The sequence below is a fragment of the Lingula anatina genome, chromosome 4 (assembly GCF_051362555.1).
Source record: "Lingula anatina isolate TDL-2025a chromosome 4, LinAna3.0, whole genome shotgun sequence".
NCBI lineage: Eukaryota > Metazoa > Brachiopoda > Lingulata > Lingulida > Lingulidae > Lingula > Lingula anatina.
The window spans coordinates 9,456,212-9,476,261 of NC_141770.1; the positions used below are offsets into that span (position 1 = coordinate 9,456,212).

A 20,050-nucleotide genomic window follows, 5' to 3' on the forward strand; every position below is an offset into this window, starting at 1 on the left:
TTTCTAGTTGATGAGCAAGATGACACCTCTGGTGGGGAGCGACATGGCAGAAAGGTTGTTTTTACCCAGATTTGTGGTTCTCTGCACAGACCCTTTGTTTCACATCAGAAAGGTAAGACAGCGGCAGATATCTTTTAGCTGTGATGTTAACAGAAAACATGTATGTAGAAATTAAAGGTGTTTATGAATTCGACATCTGTAGATAGTAATCAGGTAATAAGCCCTGGCCTTTTCCCAGGATTGGGGATGCAGGGCGCCTAAAATTACTACCTTTTCTTTCCTACAAAATTTTGGGGAGTCCAAGTGTGCCTAAAGCCTTCATATATCCAAAAAATCAATAAGTCCTACAGCCGTCTCTGAAAATATAGGCCGGTTGGTGATGCTGGAGGCCATCCAAGTGACAGCTGGACGGTTTGCTGGGAAAACTCTTGAATTAGCCTATATTGGGAGTATGCTGTGGTGAAGTTGTTAATCCTGGTTGTTTGGATATAGAAATAATTGTGAATGTTAAAGTTGTCCCATGTGTGTATTTGTTCAGGCTTTGGTGTCTGATTTGTTTTCTTGATAATATTGTATATGTATATGTGTAATATGTATATGTGTAATAAGTATATGTGTAATATGTATATTATATGTGCTTCAGGTCTGTGCAGCTAACTTTGGTGAAATGTGCAGTGTTGTTGGCACCGCGGCTACGGAAAAGCATTTGGTATGTATAATATTTTTCCTCTTGTACACACTCACTCTCTCTCTTCTTCCCTCCCCCCCCCCAATTCCCCCTTTCATTCTTGTCAACTGATAAATGTTGCTTAGTTTGTTGTATCTTATCTTACGAAAACAGTGTTCTTCAGGGGAATGGTACAGCCTATTACAGATACGTTCAAAGAAAGAGTAAATGGCTGGCAATTAATGTAAATTATTAGTGCTAGTTTATAACACAACATATGCAATGAAATATTTTGTGGTGATGTTACGTCCTATATTGAGTTCTTTAGTAACAAAAAAATAAAGCATAAACATAAATACGAATGAAAACAAACACCTCAAATTAAAATGATAATATTTTACTAATTGAACTAAAACCTAACTAAACATACAATAACATTGAACTAAATAACTTAACGAATATGGGCTTTATAATGTTCAAACAAAATTAGTGTTCACAGGATAAGAGAGTCATTCCACGCACTTCCATTTCATTGTCATTGTTCATTTGTGTAGGCCTACATACCTTCCTTGCGTTGTTCGTAATAGTCAATGCTTTTTCTCAACGTTACTTATCTTTTGTCAATCATAGTTCCCTCTCTGTTTTCAGTCAACTTGTGTACTGATGCATGTACAATCACTCGCTTTTTCAAGCTTCCATATTTTCCATCAACTTGTGTACTAGTACACGTACAGTCACTCACTTTCCTTTACCTCCATGTATAGTACTATACATCCACGATCAGTTAAGACGTAGTCCATCTATCCTAGCTCCTTGCTCTCCACGCCTACATGTCTCTCTTTCCTTCCTATCTCAGTGGGTGTGTCCAAAAACCTCCACATCCAGGCTCCTTTATTTTTGTCCACAGTTGTCACCAAAGGTGACCACAAGTTATACTCGCTATAGTTATAATGCCCATTGATAGGATACAATTGACAGGAGTACTAGTGCAACGTAACAGTGATCACAGCTTTATGTATAAAAATATGTATTTATTTATTTACTTCTGTAATTATGTGTTTACAGTTGCCAAAATTCCATTACCTTTGTGAAGATGGAGTGTGGAATGTCCGGAAAGCATGTGCAGAGTGTTTCACGGCCGTTTCGTGTGCGTGCTCACAAGAATGTCGCAAGAAAGAACTAGCTGGGCTGTTCATTAACTTATTATGTGATCAATCTAGATGGGTAAGTACTGCATTAATTTTTAAAGTTTATTTTGTTTGTGAAGTTGGTACATGTTTGGCATTTCATACCAAAATCAAAATCCTTATTGTCTTTAGTGATGCTGTGGTTACAATGGCCAAAATTTGTTTTGTTTATAGAATAAAATTAATTGAAGAAAGAGATCTTGGTTTAATTTGAAGGTCCAGTTTAGAATTTAGAAATACATGAATCTGCTGTTGCTAGAAAAATAATAGAAAGAGTAAAATAAACCCCTTCCAATCTGAACTGTTCATAAACCAAAGACCAAATTACAGATCAGCCGCCTGGTACCACATTATATCAGACAACCTGATTTTGATCAGTTGCCGTTTTCACTCATGTCACCCTTCACTAAACCCAAATGTCCTCTGATAAAACATGTTTTTGTTTTTTCTTATCCAGGTGCGTATGGCAGCTTTCCAGGCTCTAGGTCCCTTCATCTCCACTTTTGCTGATCCCAGCATCACTGGGCTCTACTTCAATGAAGATGGTGTCTTATCGGTCGGACAGGTGGCGCCACAGAAAAACAAGTGAGATTTCCTTTATATTAGTTGTACAATAATTACTGAACTTACGTTTTTTTTTTTCTTTCTGACATTAAAGCAGTTTGAGGTAGTCATTTTGCTTTTCATATTGTTATTGATTCTAGAATTTACTTACTCCTAGTCAGCATGTTGTTTTGCTTAGATGAGCTGAATGCTGCAAGAAAAATTGATTAGAAATGAGAATTGCTCTTCATTTTTTGCAGCACCAAATCTCCAACAACAGAAGAGGCAAACAACAACAAAAGTGATGGAGAGAAGAAGGGAGAAGAAGGAAATCCAGAGGGGACCAAAGAGGGTGACAAAGAGCAGGAGGTGAAGACTCCTGAAATTCCAAACAACACAATTCAGCATCAAGAACAACAAATAGGCAGTAACAGTAATAATGCAAGGACTAGTACAAATGACACCGACAGCGTTCAGGATTCTAGGCAGGTGACAGAATCGGTGTCTGATAAGAGTGGTTCCACGGCTGAAGAAGCTATTGACAATAGTCAGAATGATATTTTATCTATAGAAGATTACATAAATAACCTTGCTATGGAAATTGAGGCGAGTAGTTTAAGTGAAGAGAACGGCAGTGGAGATGGTATCGATAAGCATAATGACGTGCTTTCCGTCGAAGAAAAGCGTGCCGAAAAGTGGAAGCAGTCTCATCCCAGTGTGCCTCAGTCATCAGATCCCGATTCCGATGATGTCATTAACGCCTGTGATACACCAAGCGAACAAGGTTTTCAGAGTCAGGAATCAACCACCAGTGCCTCAGGGGCAACGCACATTCATTTGGACAATATGGCCGCCTTCTCCAGTTTTAATTACTGGCGGACGCCTTTACCCCAGTTAGATTTACACTTGGATATTGTTGAAGGTAAAGCTACAAATATTCACGTGACGGCAAAAGTGGTGGACCCAGTCCAGCATAAAGTGTTCTCCTCAAAAATGGACGTTGAGGTCGATAGCTCGCCAACACCCTCTTCTTCCGGAGACGGAGACTTGGAGCTCTCTGACGAAGGTGAGGTGAAAATCCATACTGCGAGTGTTAACTTGGTGAGTGCCGAGGAACCAGAGGAAACCGACTATATCGGCAGCATGCACGTGATTGGTCAGAATTTGAACGAGTCCACGATGGCTGTGATCAATGGTGTGGTGCAAGGTACAGTAGGTAAACGTTGTCCAATGAAGGTCCCCCCACCCCCACCCCCCACCCCCCACCCCCCACCCAATTTGAAAAGTTGGAAAATTTCTTCCCCCTTTATTATGATCAGACAGTTTTGTGTTTGGACATTTCTGGTTGTTTAGGCCAGTGTCCTCCTTTACATGAATTCATATATATGGAATCCTATATTCAGAAATGCCCTTTTCCAGGATTTTGCAATTCCAGACAAGAATGCCAGTTTTTTTTGTTTTTTTTTTGTTCCTCTAGTGTATTTATTGATGCATTGTATTGCCATCATACAAATTTTAAAATGAAAAGTATGATGTTTCATGAAAATTGATTCATTTGCCCAAGATCTGTACTCTATTCTAAATCAGTATTTTTTTAATTTTCATTTTTAATGGATTTCATTCAATGGGAAAAGATGTTAAAATTCAACAGGAATGCCTAAAAGTATATTTCATTATTTGATTTGTTCCATAAATAATAGAACGCTTATAAACTTGTGAAATAACTCAGAATGATGATTTATCATAAAATTTAGTACCAAAACCCATCATAATGATAACAATATCAACCTTGCCTATGACACATGCCCACCACTCCATGTAATTATACCAAGGGCTCTTGCTCATCCTCTTGTTTCTCTAATATCTGTTTTAGTTGGAAGTACCTTCATCTTTTGTTGGTCTTTTGTAACCTATCTATAAAGTATGGGTCTTCAAGACCTTTGACATTCGACCACAGCACATTTATATAAAAATTTGCTTTGCTCAAAGATTGGTCTCAGTAATTTGCTGTATGCTGATTTTCACAAACTACCCTATCAAGAATTTTGCATGCTGAGCAAGATTGTTTATTAAAATAAAGTGATATCGTCTGTTAAGGATACAGTTTGTGGCAAGTCCATGATTTTTAATGAAAAGTCTGTTTCATTGGTTGTTTGCTGATGTAAGCTGTAGAGCTCGGCATCATTTGCATATGAATATGTTTAACAGCTAGCACTTGGTGATCAATTTAAAATTGTAAATTTTTTTATCAAAAATTTCCAGATGTGAACTCACCCAGTGGTATGTACGGAGGCGAGGGTGGGGTGCCCTCGTTCACTCACACGTTCTCAGGGATGGAAATGGCCCACAGGGGGTCCACCAGCTCTACAGGGAATACCATTACCAAACTGCAGGTAAGTCTGCTGATCTCCATTCCTCATCCACCAGGCCCCATTTTCACAAAAAACTTTTAAGTCAGTTCCTTTGCTCAATTGACTAGGATTTCCATGAGACTGCTGTTACATTGCTCCTGATAGGGTAAGATGTGCCCATGTGACCATGTAACCTTGGTAATTAAGTTCTTAGCCAGGGAACCTGACTTGAGTTTTTTTGTGAAACTGGGGCCAGGCAATTTTTAACCAGTTGTCAGGGATGAGATTTTTCTGACAATCGGGGAGTCGAAAAATTGCATTGACATTGGCATCCCCCTGGACCTCACACCATATTTTCTGCCTTTTTCACTAAAGGACAGTCTCATACCTCAATTTTAGTGGAAGATATGCATTTGGTCATTTAGCAAACAGTAAAGAGTTACTGTAAGTATCATCAGCAGTTTGCAATTTAGAGTGTTCATTTAGTTGATATGAAATTGAAAATGAATGCAAAGGTGACCTCTTGACATTGAATATCCTCAGGACGTGATCCCCCAGATTCTGCTGGACAACTACCTTAGCATGACTGATGCAGCCCAGGCCCAAACTGTGGATTCTGAAATAGCACGGCATTGTGCATACAGCTTCCCAGCTGTGGCTTACACACTAGGCAGAGAACACTGGCCCTGTCTCAAGGATTTGTATGACCAACTGTCACAGAATATTCAGGTTTGTACTGAAATATACTGTCCTGTATATCTGTGTCAGATCAGATGATTAGAGATAAGTTAAAACTTTACTACATGTCAAGCTGAAGCCAAGGTTAAACTCACAGTATATCTTTAAAACCTATAATATGTTGAAGAATCTTAGCTTTTATAACAAGTAAATTGAAATCTTAATTAAAGAAACTGTGAACCATAAGTACATTTCTTGGCTTTTATAAAAAGTAATTTGCAGTCTTAATGAAACATACTGTAGACCATAATTCATAATATATTTTAGTGGAAAGTGCGCCGCACGCTAGCATTTTCCATACACGAGCTTGCGACCATCATGGGGCCTGAAGTGACGGAGAAGGACCTGGTGCCCGTGTTTGACGGCTTCCTGAAGGACTTGGACGAGGTGCGAGTAGGAGTGCTGACGCACCTGGCAGACTTCCTCAAGGTTAGTGTTGCCTTCTTGTCCTGTGTGCTACAAATCCTTGGAAAAAATTTAATTTATAAGTGACCCTATGAAACTGGTTTAGGAGTTTGATGCAGTTTTATTCATGTCTGCAAGTTAGTGTCACAATTAACTCTCTCTCTCTCTCTCTCTCTCTCTCTCTCTCTCTCTCTCTCTCTTCCTCCCTCCCTGTCTGTCTGTCCGTCTGTCTGTCAAGGAGAACACCACTTATTATGGAGAACACCAGTCTCCATGCTTCTAACCTATAATTTGAATCAAATGCTATGTACTGTATTTCAGTTGCTGAACCCTAGCACCAGATCCATGTATCTCCCCAAGGTGGCCGAGTTCCTGACCACAGACAACTCTAGAAACTGGAGGTTCAGAGAAGAGTTGGGACAGTAAGATGATGAACATTTATATTAATCCTCAAATTCAGGAAATTAAGTATTGCGAGGCTTAAATCCAAGGGGCAAATTTTCACTCCATCTGCATGTGGAGACCGGTATTAGAAGTACACAGAAATCACACACAGTATTCATTGGTTTGAGTGGTCCTTCATGGATTATATGTGGATAGTATAAAAGATTTAGACCACAGCTGTAATAAATAATCTTATAGGCACTGTTAATACTTCTGTCTAATTTGCACTAGTAAAGAATTGAGGGGGCTTATTCATGTGCATTATATAGCTCTGTAGATTATTTGATAAATGCTAAAATTGTGTTCCCCTTGCAGACAACTAGTCTCACTGTGTGAGTTGTTCTCCTGTGATGAGTTGAGCCGGCATATTTTGCCCATTGCTCTCACTCTGGCGGAAGACAGGGTGGCGGAGGTCCGCAGCATAGCACTCAAAGATGTGAGTATTTCCATTGATGCCATTGCTTCATATATGACCACCAAATGTTTATTTCTCATATGTTTTATTATGCACTATATGAGCACACGTGTTCAAAGAGTGCATTTAGAACAGCTGACTTACAGATCCATGAATCAAATATGGCGACCCATGAAAAAAACTTGCCGCTTAATACCCGATTGGACACTGAATAGATTCCCTGTGGGAATTACGCAACAAGTATTCAAGTGATCTGTTAATCCGCTGCTTTGAATGTGCTCCCAGACACACAAATCTGGTGTTGCTGTGTTTTGTGTCGAACACTTTGAACATGTGTGCTTGCACTGTGCATGATAAAATATATGAGAAATAAACTTGTAAATTAGGAAAATGGCAAGTTTTCAGTTCAATTTCACTTTCTGTTTCGGCAAGATATTTCAAGGCAAAATAACAATTATTTTCAGACTTTGTGAGTTCACTAAACACTAAAACAGTTGGAAATGATTATGTCTAACAGTATCATCAGCTTTGTGATGACTCCCATCATATATTATAGATATAACAAATGCCTGTGATAAAACGATCACTCTGTTCTCTTCTTGTTGGCTGTAATTTTGAAGAGTTTTTTAAAAGAATTCTGTCTAATAGTGTCATCAGCCTGTGTTAAAAAATTAATACTCTGTTCTCTTCTAGTTGGCTGCAATTTTGAAGAGTTTTTTAAACGATTCTGTCTAGTAGTGTCTAGCCATTGTTAAAAACGACTACTCTGTTCTTTTCCAGTTGGCTGTGATTTTGAGGTGTTTTAACGAGAGTGGCGAGGAGAATGTGTCCCAGAGCTTCTTAGCCACTGCCTTAGACAAGTTTGCTCACAGTGACAAATGGTACAGGAGGCAGACGTGAGTGATCTTAAAATCAAAAATTTTTGATTAAAATGTTCATTATCTGGAAATGGTAGAATGTAGAAAATATTTAGAGAGTATTTTTGTTTTGAAAATTGGGCAGACTGAACGGAGGCATTGCATTGGTTATTAAAGCGTGTTACAATGGTAGTATTTTTTTTTGTCAACAGAATCACTTTTGTGAACATATAAGTATACTAATATTCAATAAGATTACTTGCTCAAAATATTAAAAAATGAAGAATGTGACTAATGATAATATGATATCAAAACAAACCATGTTTTCTAAAGAAACATAACATTGGTCATATGAGGAAAGGAAAATGTAACAAGATCACGGTGATAATGACATACTAGTTTCTTTGTATCAAAGCTCTCAGTTCTTATTAAATGTTTCCATCTTTCAGCTATGCACATTTGTGTTACCACATTCTCCAAGAAAACTCCTGCTCTGCTGAACAGTTTGCCATCAGCTGGATGCCAGCGCTTCTTAGCCTAGCAAAGGATCCAATTCCTAATGTTCGCCTGGCATTGGGAAAAGCACTGTCGCAGTTTGTGATACCTGTTGGTAAGAATCTCTCCCCCCCCCCTCCCCCCTACCTGATCTCCCCCCTTTCTCCTCCCATGTTAACTTTGAAAAGTTGTGTCAAATGACAAGCATGTGTATGTGTCACAAAGCCTACTCTGGTTAAATGGTTTTCATAAAACTGCTTGTTTGCTAAATATCAGTTTTAGATATACAGATCAACTTTGACTATAGCAGTTGTTAAATCTTTACGGTTGCTTGATTTTCTGCCCCACCCCCCTTGCTAACTTTTTTGCAGTGTATGGCATATATTTAAGAGTTAAATTCTCCCTCATCCCTGATAAATTATGGCCTATTTAATATAATATAATTATAAACTCATTTTACATTCAAATGGACCAGGTATTATGGTCTAATTGCTATTTCAGACTATTTCACCAGTTACACCACCCCCCAGTTACACCACTTACTTGATATAATTATTAACTTATTTTACATTAATTGACAAATGGACCAGACACTGTGTTTTTAGATAAGGGTAAAATGGAGTCACAAATAAATAATTTTTCTTTCAGACTATTTCACCAGTTACACCAACCCACATCACCAGCTGCTGCTGGAGACCATCCAAGCCATGAAGGCCGACGCTGACAGAGATGTCCGGGGCTTCGTCTCCATGCCACCACAGACTGAAATTGAACATCTAGACACAGTAGGTCATTGTGTTCTGTACTTTGAAATAGAACTTCCCTATTTTAATAGATTTTCCATCCATAGTAAATGAGATCATGTCAGCAGAGTAGCTGATTTAGGAGTTGTCATGCAAAACGGTCCACTTCGTTATGGAAACTATGGAAATTTATTTCAATATTTTCTTGGAATTCATCCTGTAAATGATGAGGATTCTATACATTTGTAAAATGTTAAGTACCATTTTTTTTAAGTACCAGACAAAAGCAGCAAGGTGAAGGTTTAAGTATAAATAGGCAAATTATTTGGGAATGTAGCACTTGATGATTGATGATTACTAGCAACTTAGTAGGTGGAAGTCATTCTTACTGTCATTCCCATAAAAATAAGACACATGCAAAGGAATAAGACACATGCAAAGTCTTGACACATGAAAATTGAAGTGATTTTTTTTAACTAAAGTAAAAAAAAAACATTTCATTAAACAAACACATCAGAGCAATACAACTTTAACTAATCCAATTAATTGATTCCCCTTCATAAGAAAAAAGAAAAAAAATATGTGCCAAGAACTTCTGATATGATATCATACATCCTGAATTATTTTGCACTATTCAGGACCAGGAACATAAATTGCTACAAATTAAAAATATTTTAAATATTTATATCCAATATCAGCATTTCAGTAAGATCTTATGTTCATTTAAAGTTTGCATTCATGATTATCTTCTATAAAATGAAATAGAAAAAAGCTACTTGTAATAAAAAAGTTAATCAAAAAGCAAAAGCTTAAATCGCCTTTTAATGAAGCTCCAGTAAATTGCTGTGCTTTCTAATGAGGGATCTTCTCGTTACTTCATGGCTGACATAAACTTTATCTGTCAGTTTATTGGTGTCCTCCAACTGTACATAGACATAGTTGTTTAAGGTAGATAAACATGAAAAATATATTGCAGTCTGTTGGGCAGTAAGTTGGTCTTCTTCACAAACCTTTTTTTCCAGTTCTTGCATTATTCACTTTATTTTCTTTGCCACATTTCCTGGCTGCTCTTTCTGACCAGTCTCCAAACATCTTCCAGCTAAAATAATAAGGGAATTTTATTATCCATTCTGTTTAATGGTTAATTTTCAATCAACAAAACTTACTTTGAAACCCCATTTTACAACAAAACTTCATTTCAAATATATATGTATACCTTTACCTAGCAAAAAGGGGGTTTCTTTGAACCCCTCAACCCCCCCCCCCCCCCCCCCCCCCCTGGCTACAGGCCTGAAAATAGAGGCCCATTAAAAGTCAAATCTACCAAAAAATTAATGATCCGTTCTTATTTTACTGGTATTTTAATATTGAATTAGTGTTAACGTCACAGACTGGAGAGATGTCTGAAGCATTGTTTATGATAGAATGCAGTTATACTTTTAGGTCCCAGTATGAAACTGCAGCATCTCCCAGGGCCAAGCACACCACTTCCCAGGCAAATCAAACAAAGAGAATACCTATCCAATGAAGGCCTGATGGCAGGTGCCATGGATATTGGCTGATTAAGAAAATTAATCAAAGCAAATGAGATTTTAGAGGCAAAGGGACAGCAGTTAGATTTCTTGCCTTATTTAACAATTAATTCCTCAAATATCTGACGTGAATGGGCCTGAAAGGCAAAGGAGAGAAGATAATATAACTGACAGACGAAATTGAGCTGTGATTGAGTGTAGCACCACGTGCTGTGGCAAGTCCCCCGAGTCCGGCCACTGTTTGGTACCCCAACACTGTGGCTCATTCCGACTCACCAAGTGGGGCAATAAATGGTTATCGGTTGTTTACATCAGTATGATTTTATTATTAAATCTGAATGTGTGGATCTGAGGCTAATGGAGATAACATTACTGCAATTTGAAACATGAAATTTCTGCCAGTACACAAATGACATTCTGTGAGATATAGATATTTATGCTCAGGTTATTCTAAGTTGTGAGGTATTATGGATGAAAGAGGGGGATGGTCATATTATGGATAAAAGGGAGAAAAAAGTGTATTAATGTCAATGGCAATGTAATTGTTTGTATGTGTGATAGTAGATATGTTACATGAAATAAGTAATCAACTATTAGTAATCATTGCACCAGGTAAGGTGTTTTTATTTTGATTGATCAAGTTGTATTAAACGAGCTGTAAATTCTAAAACAATGCAAGGAGTTTTGTACCACCAGATTATAGTTGGAAGGTACACTAAATTTGGTACGTTCTCGTCGACCTCTTTTACTGCAGGTTGTATTACATACTGTATCAGCAGGGGGTATTTACCGTAAGGAGCCAGTCGAATCCCTCTCTGGTCCCACTCACTTTTGCTGTTATTGAATCAAGTCAATTACAATCCCCAGAAATTGGAGTGGTTAGAAATGGTTTTCTCTTGGGCTTTTTAGGTAAGACATAAATAAATTAAGAAGTCACAATATGCCTTAGTTTAAGGGGTCCCATAGACTCTGAAGCTTTTTTTTTTCTTTTTTTTTTCTCCTCTAGTTCTTGGTTGATGACTGACTACCCACATCCTGGAGTAAATCTTAAAGGTGTTTTGGATTTGTAGTGGTAGTTTCACTGATGAAAGTTTGACGTCACTGAAGGTGTTAACCAGATTTTCTTAGTTCAGAACTGGGGTGTTTGTTGCAAATGAAAAGTTTATATTTAAGGTCTTTGTCTTTCAGTTTGTTGTTTTCTTACAATTGAGTTTACTATGGAGAATGACTTTTATGGTATAACAGACATGCTATGCTGGTGGTGCGTAATCAGGAGGCGACCCCTGCCTCTCTGAATTATATATTATTATCTAATTGTTATATTTGGAACTGACAAAGGAAGGCGCTGATTTGATTTTATGTTAGTCATTACTCTTGTTATTATAATTGCATTATCACAGTATACTTATGCTTTTAATCAATTTCTTAAGAGTCGCTTGGATTGAGACAGATAGAAGTCCTCAGTTTAGCAAATACCCTGTAATATATGTCCTAGTATAGTTAGTAAAACATGAAGAAGTCTGGGCATAAGTTCTGTGGGTGAACAGAGTGATTTCAGTTGTTTTTTTTTCCTTTGAAAAACTTTAATTATTTAGACATTGACGGAGGACATAAGTTAAGAACTGAAGAAAAATGGGGATTCCAAAATATTGATGGTTTTTAATGTGAATTTTTGGCCATCTGGATTTTCTGTGTGAAAAATAAAATAACAGATTACGAAGTAATTGTTATAAAATTTTGCTCTGTGTAACTACAAGAAAACTGGAATATGTGCTGTTGTGTTATTGAAGGGACCATTCGTTGGATTTTTATGTACAATTTTTATTTTATTTTATTATTATGATTATTTTATTTATTTATTTATTTATTTATTTATTTTGAGAGGGTGGGGAATGCACAGAATATAACTGAGCTATAGCTGGATGAAAAGAAACCTGGAATTAAAGGGTTATATCTGTTGGAATTTGTCACCTTTTAAAGCAATAGTCATTAAGTACTAGAATAAATCCCTTTTGGAACTTGTCTCAATCCAAATGGTTCTTTTGGCAACTGGATGCTCAGAATACTCACAAATGAACATGTTTTGATGAACTGTTCATGGAACCATTAATAATATATACCATCATCATAATGTGAATAAAAGAAATATTTTCCTGTCAGTACGGCAACATTTATAATTATGTTATTAAATTTAATGTGGTCTCAGCTTTTGGTATAGATAAGAAATGGAGTGAAGCAGGACCCTTTCTCTCCATATATTACAAAATAAATGATATAGTATGTCATGTGACAGTGGTATTAATCTTACAGGAGTCCCTTCTTACCACATTTAACTAAAACAATATAAGTGTAATTTAAGATGCATGCTATTCATAGTGGTGATCACTGAAATTGCAGAAATTGATGTCTGCAGCCACGAGCTAGACCTATAAAAAACTTATACTAAGGAAAATTGTAGCATAGCCCATACTTGTTATTTCAGTGTATTGAAATATATTTTGCTGTACTATATTATCGTAGAAAGGGGGGGGGGGGGGGGGTGATTGGACCAATTTTTTCAGGTATTCTCAAGATCAATATGAAAAGAGTAAATAATAGATGTGTTAGTTTCCTTGCCAAATGTTGGTGGTTGTCTTTGTCCAAGCAAACTTCTCGTCTTAATTGTGAACTAAGGCTGAGCCTATCTGACAGTGACTGCTCCCTCAATGAGATTTGTTGAGCTTCATTTTATTTTATTTTTTAAATTTCCAGTATTAATTAAAATAATGCAATGCAACCCAAATGCATAATGTGTTTGTAGGTCACACAAGGTATACTATTGTACCACCAGCTTACAGCCAATTATCTGGGGTAAATTATCTGGATTCGCGGGACACTTGCCATGGTTGTGTTACTGAACTTGGTTGTTATTGACCAAATTATTGTTCACTTCACGATGGTATGGGGTTTTATTTCCTGTTTTGAAGAATGATTGCTGTTCTCTTGGAATTGATCGAAGATCTAAGGAAGTAATATGTAGGTAGTTGAAGGACTACTTTATATAGTGACCTTTTTTCTCAAAATCAAAATTTGGAAAGATGCATCATAATGTGAAAAAACCTTGTAATCACTACTGTACAGCAATTTTAATCAAATTACTATGATAATCTCATATTCATAGAGATTATATCTTTTCCTTCAAGTTTTCAAAGTTGTTTCGTTTCCCAATCAGAAATGGCCTTTTTAATGCTGCCCCATTTTGAGGACATAGGTGGCTGGTGGTACATACTCAGGTGACCTTGCCTCATTGAACTCTTAGTTTTCCTTTTGGTTTGGTCAGTGTAGTAATTATGAAAAGGCTTGTTACAGCAGCAGTGTTAAGTAAAAGTTCTTCAGATTGGTCTTGTTGCAATGTAATTGGAAGATATTTGGTGCAGATGAGGATGACTCTGTATGTAAGAGGTGATTGGTAGGGAAGTCCAATGTTAACTTTCATCACAACGATTGATTTTAAAAAAATAAAGATCCAGTTGTTAGAAAATGTGGTTCCTGTGAATTTTATTTTCCATGACCAAGTTTTTTATCTGTGTGTGAAAATATAGCCATAAATGAGTTGAATAGGACCCTTTATTCGACCTGTTCAAAAAAATTTAAAGTCTTCTTTTAGACCACCGTTAATGACATTGCCAGTTTATCCACCAAAACTGGTTTTCATTGCCAACCTCAAGCACTTCATCTCCCTGTATTTTTTCTCAACCCATGAACTTTCTTAACAGATCATTTTCTTGGACAAATGTGTGTAGCTTCACAGCTCTTATATTATAATAATGGCAGGAAAACTTTATTTTTTAAATAAAGATATCAGTTGGGAGCTTGTAACCCAGACGGTTGTTGTCTTTATGCCAGTGCATATGAAAGCTGAATAGAGAAAATTGAAGAAAGTTGTTAATAATTTGACTATTTCATCAGTCTTTCATTTCAACACTGACAAATCGTTATAACATCATTATCATTTTTACTACTTTTTACAAAAAAGATTCAACTGTTTAGTTAGCACAGTATATATTTTCAATTCTTTACTTTTGTTGTCTTTTTCTTCTCATAAAAAGCCTATGATATATAACAACATAAAATCTTGGTGACAGGGTCATGCATTGTATATTTTATTTCCTGTTCTCTTTTATCATGTGTATATACTACTGTCACAAACACTAAAATTTACGATAACACAAAAATCATAACTGATCACAGATTCCGAAATGAACAATAAATATTATACTATGAAATATTTAAAAAGAATAATGACAGAAATACAATATTTCCATATTAAAAATCACTTTCAAACTACAAACATCACTTTGCACATTGTCAAGTTTCCAATAAATATTCTAATGACAACTCCTAACACAAAATGATCACAACAAGGACAATAACTGGCACACTGTGCATATGCTTTAAGCTACAAAGGAGATTACAACAGTCTTAGAGCGCATTCCCAGAGATTTATCTAACTAGATCAACCTTACTCCCTGGGGGTTCATGCTAAATTGCTGTCAGCCAACCGCGCATGGAAGTTTATTACCCCCTTACAGCTTTTAGTAGAAGGACAGACAAGCCGGCTAAGCTGCCAGTAATCTAGTGAGACTCCCCACGGGGATAGATCGATCTAAAAACTGTGGGAATGGGGACTTATAAATTACCCGTGTATACCTGCTAGGTATTATTTTCTACTAACACTTACCTCGTACACTGATTACAGTAACTGTTGTTTTTAATTCCCTACTTTAAATAAATAACAAGCTGCATATTGATATAGATTCCTGTCAGAAAACATCTAATAATATTAACTCAATGCCATGTTACAAAATTTCTGATGGTGGTCCATATAATTTAGAAACAACTGGTACATCAAATTAACAGAACTATATATTTTCCCCAAAATAAGTCATAGGCTCATTTCTACTTAATATTTGGGAAGCTGCAGAATAGGTAACTAGTAATAACACTGTAACTTTATTCAACAAGAATTCTCTTATGTTTCAATAAAAATTGACTTTAGATATGGCATGGGCGACATGATTACATCTTGTCATTACTGGCAAACTGAGAAAAGCTCATTGTCAGGAAATTATTTTCTCTGATTGATTCAATGTGTTCCTTGAACTTTCAATTACCTCATCAAGAGGAAAGCCATATATTTAATAAATCAATATGGAGCAAAATGTTCATTAGCTTGGTAGTTGGATCAATGAAAATATATATATTCAATGAAAAAATATATATAATAAATGAATATTATGAATAGGGACAGGGGACGATCTACCTGACATTTATAGGAGGGCACTGGCCGCTATACCACCCATAGGTCAGTGAGTGTCAACTTCTGCTCACATCAGTCTGATGAAGGCCTACGTCGAGGTTGGCCGTAAGCTAATGGTATGAAAGATTGTTCGGCTTGTGTTTGATAATTTTCATTTAAAATCATTATGGAGTTATAAAGATGTCTCTTTCTTCTCCGGACTTGACCTCGAGTTCCCCTCATCTACCATTTTGCAAACTTTCAACACCACTTCATCGAATTCTTTGGGTCGGTCTGCATACACATGATGGCCTGCATCTTCTATGATCTTAAACGATAAATAAATAAAAGTAGACAGACAGACAAAAAGATGGATAATTGAATAAAAAGCAAACAATAGATGAATGAAGAGACAAATACTAATACAACTTGAGCAATATGTGTAGACAACCAGACAGAATATGATAGTTGACTCCAAAAGTTAAAAAACTTATTTGTGGGACACGTTCATCTTCCACTAATATGGCTCTGATATCTGGAATATATCTAACAGATCTGAAGCATTCTTTAACTAAATAATCCATTAATTTATATAAGACCCCATTCCCATACTAAGTCTAAGATCAATTTAGCGTCATTGTACCGTCTCTGAGGGGATTCTAGCTAAATTGCACAAAGTCTAAGTGGCTCTGATGTCGGGCACGCCTACTGAACCTGTTAGGGAGTAATTTAGTATTGTTTAGCAGCTTCAGTAGGCGTGCCAGAAAGGCATGCAATTAAGCCAGAATCCCCTAGGAGATTGACCGATCCCGCTAGATCGATCTAGGTATGGGAATGGGCTCTAAGCAAAAATAAATAAATAAATAAATAAATAAATAAATAAATAAACATTTATCAACAATGTAGTTGTGCCCTACCTCAATTCCAACATAGGAGTCACTCCTGATGCTCTTGGTCTTGTAAGCACTTTCATTGTCCACCCAGGAATCCTTTCCATGAATCATAGTGAAGGGAATATCTTTCTGGATTTCATGGATACGGTGTAGCATTGGGTTGGCAGCCCAGGCAAATGGAATGCTGATTCTTTTGAAGGCTGTTTCACCACTGAAAATACAGAATATTTCTGTGAAAATCTACAAAGATTGTTTCCGATTTCAGAATACAGCTAAATATTGTTAATAAAACACGAAATGCTGATTTTTTTTCCAAAATGGTTTTCAGTATAAAACAACAGCAAACATTAAACCTTTTCAAGTTTGATCATATTTGATTCATTCACTTCAAATTTATTTTGGCAGAGCTGACAAGTTATTTGACAATATCAAAACACACAAATTACAGCCATGGCTTGTTACCATTTTGTGCCCAACACGAAAATTCTAATTTTACTTCAGTTTTTCATGTAGCCATGCCCCGTGAACTTGTAGAAAATTAATTTGATAAACATATGGTGACTATTGGTTTTCAATTTTAATATCAGAAGTCTGTCTCTTACCTTGGGTCCTGAGCATTACAGTGATAGATATAATCAGCTATGTTCTGGATAGACCCGTCATCTTCCTCATTGCCAAATTTACGCATCAGATCTGGGCGGAATTTTTTAACCAAGCCTGGACCTGTGAATTTATCAGACAATTTAAATTAACTATAATAATAATAATAATAATAATATACAATTTTTTCAATGTTTATAATCCATGCAAAACTTTTTGAATAAATAATTTATGACTGTTGAGCCCTTTTCACATCGAGTATTCTAGCTAAGCATTTCATCTTTAAATTTTTGTTTTGAAAGTGAGACTGAAAGTGAGTGAAGTCCACTGAGCCATAATTAAATGGAAGAACATTCCAAATGGAATGCTTTAAAAGTAGAATGCTCAACGTACATTAATAGATAAAAGGCCTTTGAAATAATAATAATAATATATTGAGCACAGAAATGTTTTTACATTTGAAGGCTATCTAACTACTATTTATAATATATATATAAATGTACAAAACAAATATTGTGTTATACAGCATACATTATAAAGAAATACAAGTAAAATGGATGAGACCCTTTTTATATTGTGTATTTGTTACTAATCATATGCGTTTTATCATATAACCTTACTTATAAATTTCTCTACAGCAGTTGCACCCTACCACTGTATGTGTCACTGTGTGAGCTTTGTGAGTACCTGACAGGTGGCTTGTCTTACCTAGGGGTCCCAGTGCCCTTAACCCTGCCAGTGGATTGAATGGCTGTAACATCCGTGCTATGGCCCTGGCCCACACAGGTAGCCTCCTGAGCTGCTGATAATCTGCCGGCTTTTCAGGGAAACCCCAGGGGTCAACCAGTATCACATGTTCAACATGCTCTGGATGCCTCAGTGCATAGGCCGCTGACAAAAATCCCCCGAAACTGTGACCCAACATGACAAATTTCTCCAGACCAACACCCTTTCTCCAATCCTCGATGGACTGGACAAATTCCTCCTCGATCTCACTAGGGTCATGGCCAAAATCTGGTCTTGAGCTTCGCCCAAAGCCTAGGACGTCAAATGCATAGAGGGGTCTGTCTTTTGATAATGGAAGTAGGTTTCGTGCCCATAGGCCTACTCCACCTCCAAAGCCATGGATGAGGATGAGGGGGGATTTCTTTGAAGAATGGTCGTGGTGATGGTGGTGGTGATGATGTTGGTGATCATGATGGTGTGAAGAAGAGGAGGATTTGTCATCTGGGGTGGTCTCAGTTTTTACCGACTGTAACTGTCCGTTTAAACATATTGTCCAGATCTGGTTTTGCCCATTTGATACGGGGATGTACTTGCCCTGGTATTTTCCTTTCAGAGCTAAAATTAAGACACAAAATGTTTGATAGTATTTAGCACATAGAAAGTAAATAATTGTAATCATAATCAGACACAGGTTTGTGAATCTGTATCATTTAGACTAATTGCAAAAGAGTTTAATATATTCAGGATGACAAATAAATTACTAATAACAGTCGTTTTACTGTTGATCGAGTCATCACATTTTTTTTTGAAAGTTTAATTAAGATAATCTCTGTGATATACTATTACTTATAGTACATGCACCTGTAAATACTAAATAGTCTTATCACTTTGGTGTCTATAAGACAAATTAATTTTGTGTTAAAATTTATAAATTAAGAAAAAAAAATCTCTATATTAGCATTAGAGTAGACTAGTCTTATATTCTGAAGTTGTTTTCTGTATGTGGTTTTGGGATTCATTTCCCAATCAAGGAGAAAGCCATTTGTGAATACTGTTGATAAACTATTATAATAAGACTGGGTTCACGTAAACCTATCGTACTAGCAGGATCGATCTAACTCCGAGGGGATTCTTTCTAAATTGCATTCACTTTAATTAAGCAGCCTAAATGTCTGTCACGCCAACTGAAGCTGCTAGGATGCAATTTTGCAAGAATCCCCTTGGAGATAGATCGACCCTGCTAGTACTAATAGGGTTATGGGAATGGTCCCTATAGATTCCCTTACACTGAAACAGTTTCTGCTCGGCCTCTGCTAACAGTCCTTTAGATGTTGGCTTCCATCGCAGTTTTCTTCGTAACCAGCCAGCACTGAAAATGATGCAAAAACATGATCATATTGCGTATAATTCCCGCTCTGTTACATATAATAATTATTTTATTATCATTATCATTATAATTATTATTAGTTATAGCTAGCTAGGACATTAGATTTTGTCGGATTTATGAAGTTACTAGTTTTATTTCCCCGGGCCCAGCCAGTAGAATCTCAATGCCCCCTTATCGTTCCAAAAAACAGGAGTTTGACAGAAATATTTAACCTAGTGTGTGATAAATGTATTGATCTTAAGAGTTACTACCCTTGATAAGACCCAAATAGCTTTATGAAAAATTTTTTGGGATTTAAAATGTCAAGTCATCGTTGCGTAAGCTGTCTAAGCCTGGTTTTGTCTGATTAAGACTCATCAGACACCAGTAAAGTAAGGCGTATTGCAAAACATATTTTCTTGATTTCATATTGTGCAGTTTATCTGAAACATCCTCTTTGTGTGTGACTGAATTTTTATGGATATCATTCCTTACTTACTTGTCCACATCTAATTCAACTTGGCTATTTATTTCTTCGTCGGCCATCTTCTACTCTTTGGTGTTTATTTTACTCAGTCATGTGACTTTTACGTCACGAGGGATTCCCCAGTCACGTGATCAGAATAGCTATAAATAACTCCCATTCTAACATAAGTATGACCTGCACTACATTTTGCAATGTACTGACATTTTGGAAAATCTCCGATTTTTTAAATCATAAAAAGAATTATCAAACATGTAATTTAAATATCCGATTTCATTTTCCTATATGATAGTTTGCTTTTACTTGAAATATTTCTGTGCTAGTTC

The 20,050-nt window shown here is 36.4% G+C and overlaps 2 protein-coding genes across 8 annotated transcripts in view; one reads left to right on the top strand and one right to left on the bottom strand.

Moving 5' to 3' along the window:
• LOC106159427 (serine/threonine-protein phosphatase 4 regulatory subunit 1) overlaps nucleotides 1–13,897 on the top strand; it is a 31,200-nt gene extending 17,303 nt beyond the window's left edge. For 2 of the 6 annotated variants that reach the window (XM_013535707.3, XM_013535711.3), the window contains exons 8-21: nucleotides 8–112; nucleotides 644–709; nucleotides 1,733–1,891; nucleotides 2,312–2,439; nucleotides 2,658–3,613; nucleotides 4,660–4,790; nucleotides 5,292–5,477; nucleotides 5,754–5,915; nucleotides 6,213–6,313; nucleotides 6,651–6,771; nucleotides 7,531–7,646; nucleotides 8,057–8,217; nucleotides 8,751–8,887; nucleotides 10,277–13,897. In XM_013535707.3, the coding sequence (XP_013391161.1) occupies nucleotides 8–112; nucleotides 644–709; nucleotides 1,733–1,891; nucleotides 2,312–2,439; nucleotides 2,658–3,613; nucleotides 4,660–4,790; nucleotides 5,292–5,477; nucleotides 5,754–5,915; nucleotides 6,213–6,313; nucleotides 6,651–6,771; nucleotides 7,531–7,646; nucleotides 8,057–8,217; nucleotides 8,751–8,887; nucleotides 10,277–10,288 (2,541 nt within the window). In that variant the 3' untranslated portion in view covers nucleotides 10,289–13,897. Of the gene's footprint in view, nucleotides 1–7; nucleotides 113–643; nucleotides 710–1,732; nucleotides 1,892–2,311; nucleotides 2,440–2,657; nucleotides 3,614–4,659; nucleotides 4,791–5,291; nucleotides 5,478–5,753; nucleotides 5,916–6,212; nucleotides 6,314–6,650; nucleotides 6,772–7,530; nucleotides 7,647–8,056; nucleotides 8,218–8,603; nucleotides 8,696–8,750; nucleotides 8,888–10,276 lie in introns of those variants that run through there. The other 4 variants (XM_013535708.3, XM_013535710.3, XM_013535712.3 and 1 more) reach the window with 4 other exon arrangements.
• Nucleotides 13,898–14,495: 598 nt separating this feature from the next.
• On the bottom strand, nucleotides 14,496–19,840 carry LOC106159423 ((Lyso)-N-acylphosphatidylethanolamine lipase-like). Of its 2 annotated transcripts, none has more exons than XM_013535703.2 (6): nucleotides 19,740–19,840; nucleotides 19,161–19,243; nucleotides 17,857–18,489; nucleotides 17,151–17,271; nucleotides 16,573–16,759; nucleotides 14,496–15,983 (listed from the first exon to the last, which is right to left on the bottom strand). In XM_013535703.2, the coding sequence occupies exons 1-6, from the start codon at nucleotides 19,784–19,786 to the stop codon at nucleotides 15,849–15,851; spliced, it is 1,206 nt and encodes a 401-aa protein (XP_013391157.2). In that variant the 5' UTR covers nucleotides 19,787–19,840; the 3' UTR covers nucleotides 14,496–15,848. The 2 variants fall into 2 exon arrangements, with proteins under 2 accessions (XP_013391157.2, XP_086868315.1); XM_087012189.1 differs by having other exon boundaries at nucleotides 19,736–19,799.
• Between the last annotated feature and the right edge of the window lie 210 nt (nucleotides 19,841–20,050).